The following is a 6,178-nucleotide window of genomic DNA, read 5'->3' as shown; positions in this document are numbered from 1 at the left end:
ATTAATTGATTTGAGTTAAGCAAACTCAAATTAAACAAATAAGTTCAATCAAATTAACTTTTATGAGTATTTAGAGCTTTCTTTTTCTTTTGTGTTCATGAAACGGACACATTTTAAGTAGTTTTGAGTTTTATGAACTTGTTTCTTTTAATTTAGACAAACCTAATTTACCTGAAACTGGGCTAGGATTTCTATTTCTCAGCATGATTTGCCATGACAATCAAAAGGGAGAATAAATACTAAAATTAAGTGTTAATACTTACAATACTTAGGAGTAATTAAAATGTACAAGTACTGCCAGTTCTGCTTACCAAATCTTTGAATGTCTTAACTCAATTTTTTTTGAGTTTTGCCAACTTATTTGGGTTTTAAAGTGTATGGTAATGAGAATTTAGGGAGAAAATATGCTTTGTTTGCAAAAAAAAAACATACATTTCTTCATGAAAAACAATACATCACCCCCCCCCCCCCCCACCCTTTTGATTCATGAGGTGAAAATTGACACGCACACTGTTTTTGTGACATTCACCTTGCATGCTGACACAAGAGGAGAAGAGGAAGTGAAAACAAAACAGGATTTTAGTTTGATATTTGGGAACAAACAGGCTGCTTTATTGAGGATGTTTTTATCTTCCATATTTAGATCTTTGCTTTGACTTGTTACATAATGAAATCATTAAAGATGCATCTTAAAGTTTGGACTTCTAGTTGTCTTATACAGTTTTGAATACAGAATGCAATCATAGATAATTACTAATTGGTGAAACATCATCTACAGGCTCAGAGGCTCTGGACCACATCTGTCTTAGCAGTTATTAAAGAAAACATCAAGACTTTAAACCGCTTTCAGCCAATTGTAAAATTTACAAATCTGTAATTGAAAAATCCATAGTCATGTACCACTATGCAGAATTTTGTGAGGGACACGTGCATTAGAACAAATTGGGATCGAGTCATGTTCCCTGGTTAACCGCTGTTGAAGCCAAAACACTAAAACTATACGATGATTTGCATGAGTAAGTGGAAGCAGTTGGATTTAAGTGGTTAAAAGCGAAGTTAGTACTTCTCATCAGACTTTTTTTTCACTTGTGGTCTTTTTCAATTCCCCTTTTTCTTTGATTTGTTGACTGTAGTTGGAGACACGATGAGTGAGGGTGATCTGATCCATCAGTAAATCTCCCTTTTTGAATGACACATTTTTACAGATAAAACAACACCTTATTGCAAACTTTTACAGGCACGTTTAGAAAGGAGGATGTTGGCTAGGATTGGGTGTGTTGACAGTTCCTGCCAAATTTAGCGTTGCGCTGTCATGTCACAAATTACACAGTTATAAAGAAATTTCTCAACCTTATTCATCCAAAACCTCAGCTCAGTTTCGCCCGCAGCAGATTACATTTTCATAACAACAAGGATAAACAGAATTTTGGAAAAAGTTTACAGTGTTGCGGAGCTAGTTCTAGACGAATAAAGCACAGCTGTTACACTCTTCAGTTACTGACACTTTGAGTGGTTGAAATGTTGTTCTCATGTTCCATTTAGTCCGAGAGACTGTTCTTTGTCAATATCAGCCACTTGAGATGGCTGACAACACAGAGAATTTCATCTTTTATATCAGTGTGGCATTACACACATTTACAATGGCATATACGTAGAGAGTAAAGACTTTAAATAGTAACTGCTGAATATTTAAAGATTAAAAAAAGGGAACTTTGCAAACTTTTTGAATGGACATTACAGAGGGAGAAGGAATGATAATGATGTAGTGTAAATAAATACTTCTACCTATGATTTTAGAACTTTATTTTTCAAGTGAAATTTGTAACAGAAAAAACAGTGCATTATGACAATATCAATGTCAGTGCAAAGTTAATATACAACATTATATAAAGTGCCAACAATAGTTTTCAGCTTGTTAATATTATGACACTTCAGGCAGTCAATGTGTTGCATTATGTGGCATTGCATAAAATATTATCATTCTATTCTGTTTGTGGGTTTAATTAAATAGTGGTTATATCTTAGTATGTTATTTCCACATTCACTTACCATTCTGGAAATGCAAGTACATTCACATATAGTTACAGGTTCTGGTCTACTTTAATCAAGTTCCAGTTGATCTATATTTGTATTACTCTTACTCCACAGTTAAGTATTCCAAATGTTTGGATAGATTTCCACTGAGAACAGGTGTGCCCCCAAGTACTGGGCTGAAGGATGACTTTAAGAGGGAGGTAAATCCCTCTAAAAGGGCATAGTTTACTTATTGCCCAGAGAGATATTAACAAACCCAATTAGGGCATAATCCACATGTTTTATGCCATATTTCATCCACCACAGAGAGCTTTTTGTGCATTTTCTTTACATCCACTTTACTTTGAGATTTGGAACAAGATAGGATGTTGAGCAAGTATCCATTTGTCCAACACATACATATATATAAATATATGTCCTCATACGTTGGATTCATAATGGAACATCTTGTTCTTTATGGACCTCAGGCTGAAATGAAGGGAGGAGGATGTTTCCGACTGCAAGGCCTCAGAGAACTTGACATCCAAGGAACGGTTCATCTGAGACTTCCTCTTAATGGAGTTTTGTATTGTCTCCGAGGTGAAATAGTAGACGATGGGGTCGAAACAGCAGTTGGACACAGCGATGCACAGAGCGATGGGATAGATGGTCCGAACCACCGATTCCACTGCGCAGCCCTCCAAGGTTTTCGTGCGCACCAGTGCGTAGAAAACAAGGTTGACATTGTAGGGGATGAAACAAAAGCAGAAGATGGAGAGGTGGACGATGATCATCCTCAAGATCTTTTTCTTGTTCAGCTTCCCTCCTCGACTGACAGTCTGCGGCCTCCTCAAAGTTTGGAGCACCATAGCGGAGCAAACCACGTTCAGTATCAGAGGGATAAGGAACCCCACTGTCTCAATGAAGATCACCACCTTAGAGAGATGGCTCTTCCACTGATTTGAGGAGAAGTTCTCAAAGCAGGATATTGTATTATTTTTTTGCTTGTTTGTACTATCCAGCATGAAGCCTGTTGGAAGACTTCCAGAAAGCACCAGAATCCAAACGGCGGCGCACACGATTTTAGCATTGCGTTTGGTCCGGAGCCCTCTCGAACGGAAGGGGTGAACGATGGCGAGAAAGCGGTCCACGCTGATGCATGTTAGGAAGAGGATGCTCCCGTACATGTTGGTGTAAAAGAGTGAAGCAGAGAGCTTGCAGAGCAGACTGCCAAATGGCCAGTTCTGCTGGATGAAGTAAAATACCCTCAAGGGGAGCGTGAGCACAAATAACAAGTCCGATACCACAAGGTTCATCATATACGTTGTGGTCTCATTGCGCAGTTTCAGCGAACAAGTAAAAATGTACATGGCTGCTACATTGGTGATGAGTCCCACCATGAAGACAATGCTAAACACAATACTGTAGAGTGGATATTTGAAGTTGTCATTCTTCGGGCAGCTGGTGGTGTTCAGCGGCAGAGAATTATTGTCCAAGTTGCTGAAGTTGCTAACCCATTTCTGAGTCGAACTCTCCATCTGAACAGTCGTGTTGTACATCTCAATGAGAAACAAAGGCACACTATGGGGTGGCAGTTAGGCGAGACTACACAATAAGAGGATTTCCCTCAATCCACGATTCAACAGGGAAAAACAAAGCATGTGCAGCAGACAGACTGTTTCCAACCGCAAGATGGTCTTGCTTTCAAGGGCACATAGATCTCTTTAATGTGTTTTTTCTGCTGGCAGTTCAAAACTGTAGCGATCAAACACTTCTCTGTGGCATTTTTCAACAAAGCCTCATGTTGAAGGCATTTCACCCCAGAGACTGGAGCCAGACCCCAACTACCTCTTCCCCTCCCCCTTCCTCCTGCCCTTTTCCCCAGCCACCCCACAAGATTGTTGCCCCAAGCTTAGAAGTTACTCACTTCAAAGTTTCAATTCACACAGTTCTTTCCTCTTCTTTGACTTGAGTAATACCATCCACAAACAGCCAAAGGGAGTAGTCCTGTTAGAATCCACTCCTAATATATCCAATTGAGAAAAAGCAAACTTCTTTTTCCAACATACTACTTAAAGCATTCCAAAATAGTTGTTGTTCCCTGACTTTTCTTGAAGTATCCTTTCAATTAGCTCGCTTTGTTCTCAGTCCCAAATATGGTCCAGTGATTGTAGAGCACCTGTAGACCGCATACAGCACTCCCTGAGTGTGTGACAGTGCAAATGAGCGAGTCAGACTGGCTTCAACTCAGGGTCTGTTGGCCCACCCCCTTCCTCACTGCTCTGTCTTGATGTCTCCGTCAGCAGTAGCCCCAGGGGCATTCTGTGCTGTGTGCATTGAAGAGGCGGGAGAGAGGCAGCTGTGCTGTGGAGGACTTTACAAGCCGTTGTTATCATGACTAACGTATCTGACTAACCATGGCTCCTCCTACCTCCTGGATAGATCCCTCCTCCTCTAACGGAGAAGCCAAACAGCAAGACATTATTATTATACAGTGTGCAAGGTGCAAACTGTCTCTTTTGACAACTTTTAATTTATTATTGAATGATTTAATGTTAAACCTTACCCAAAGGGGGGGAAAAAATCAAGAGATTATGCTTTAAAGGGTTACTGGAGTTCCCATATGGTGTGTCTTGAAATCTGGAGCTATAAAATGTGGATAGAATAGCTCAGTTAGTGGGGCTTTTAAATAATTTATTGAGAAATGAGTTCATATTGAAATCTCTAACTTGTGCAGACACTGGTATCTTGACAAAGAGTTCTGAGTTGTAAGCCTACTAGGGAGTAACTGTTTGCCTTTAGCATGGACCAGTTAGCCCCTGCTGGTAGATGCCATAATTACACCATCTGACAGCAAAGAGCATTGTAATATATTATAATATAACATATAAACAATATAATAATAATTATATTATTATAATTTTATTTTATCTGAGTAGCAAGAGACTTTTGCTACTTGTCGGAGAGAAAACATTTAAATATTAAAGAGCTCTCACTTAAGATTTCATTGCATGAACATAGAAACTTCATCTCTGTGCTTTTCCAGACTATAACAAAGATTTAAAAAAAAAAAACGGAAGTACAACCAGCTACCTCAGCAAAACGTCCTTCAGTTTAGAAACATTATGTTTGGGTTAGGCAAGGCACTTTGGATTACACCACACCCTATGACACATTGCATGTAACTTTCAAAAACAACATGCAATGTATTATGCAATACTTTGAGGAATCAGTCTTTGATTAAATAATAGAGGAATCGTAGTTCTGCTAGCATTTTCTCATTCATTGATTCATTCATTCATTCATCCATTTTCATTTAGGGATTTTAGACAAAAGTCCTCAATGACCATGAATAACCAGTGCAGAAATATTAAACTTAAAGACAGCAGCACATTATAAAACAAAATACTGATATACAGACATTTATTATGCATATTAAATGCAGTATATTTCTAGTCATTCATATCATTCATATAAAAAAAAAAGATGGTAAAGAATGTTAGAAATTATTTTATTGTTATAAAACAATTTCTCCATAGAAAGGGAGTTTAACTTCCAAACCAATACGTGTTTAGACTGGCAGGTGATAAATCGGGCCAAAAATTCTCAAACAAAACTCACATATTTGATGTTGTAAACCTTACAAACATTGTGATATTTCAAATGATTCACTTTTCTTTGGACAGAAAAAAAAAAAATGAATAAGTAAACACTCCCTTAATGGCATAAACTGACGCTTTTGGAAAGTTGTAGCCTGGTCAACGAATGCTTTGTTAGTGCAGCCATTTGAGGCTGAGGTTTGTAACATGCTGACATGTATATTCATGTCTAATGTATTATGTGTGACAACATTACCAAAGCAAACATCACCAATGCTAGAGTGTTCAAGATTTTGTTAAGAAGCGAAAATACTCAAACCAGAACTGACATGAAAATATAACTCAGAAAGCCTGTTCCGACCCTGTAAAACATGTAAGATGTTTTATGGCCATTGTTCTGTTTTTCCCATGGGGCTCTCTTAAAACAAACACCACCAAGGTCAGGGAGACATTTTCGGTGAAAAACAGACATGTCATTGTCTGCTGCACGCAAGACCTCCAACAAAACCATAGCACTGAACACATAAAAACAAGACTCTCATTTGTGCACTGCAACTAGATGAAAC

General features: G+C 38.3%; 1 protein-coding gene across 1 annotated transcript; it reads right to left on the bottom strand.

Annotated features, from left to right (window-relative positions):
* Positions 1-621: 621 nt before the first annotated feature.
* Positions 622-4,405, bottom strand: lpar6a (lysophosphatidic acid receptor 6a). The gene has a single exon (XM_067364942.1). The coding sequence runs from the start codon at positions 3,570-3,572 to the stop codon at positions 2,454-2,456; it is 1,119 nt and encodes a 372-aa protein (XP_067221043.1). The 5' UTR covers positions 3,573-4,405; the 3' UTR covers positions 622-2,453.
* Between the last annotated feature and the right edge of the window lie 1,773 nt (positions 4,406-6,178).

Source organism: Chanodichthys erythropterus, chromosome 17 (assembly GCF_024489055.1).
Source record: "Chanodichthys erythropterus isolate Z2021 chromosome 17, ASM2448905v1, whole genome shotgun sequence".
In the NCBI taxonomy this organism is placed as follows: Eukaryota; Metazoa; Chordata; class Actinopteri; order Cypriniformes; family Xenocyprididae; genus Chanodichthys; species Chanodichthys erythropterus.
The sequence above is the reverse complement of the archived record's forward strand: the minus strand, read 5'-3'. Positions and strand labels throughout refer to the sequence as shown.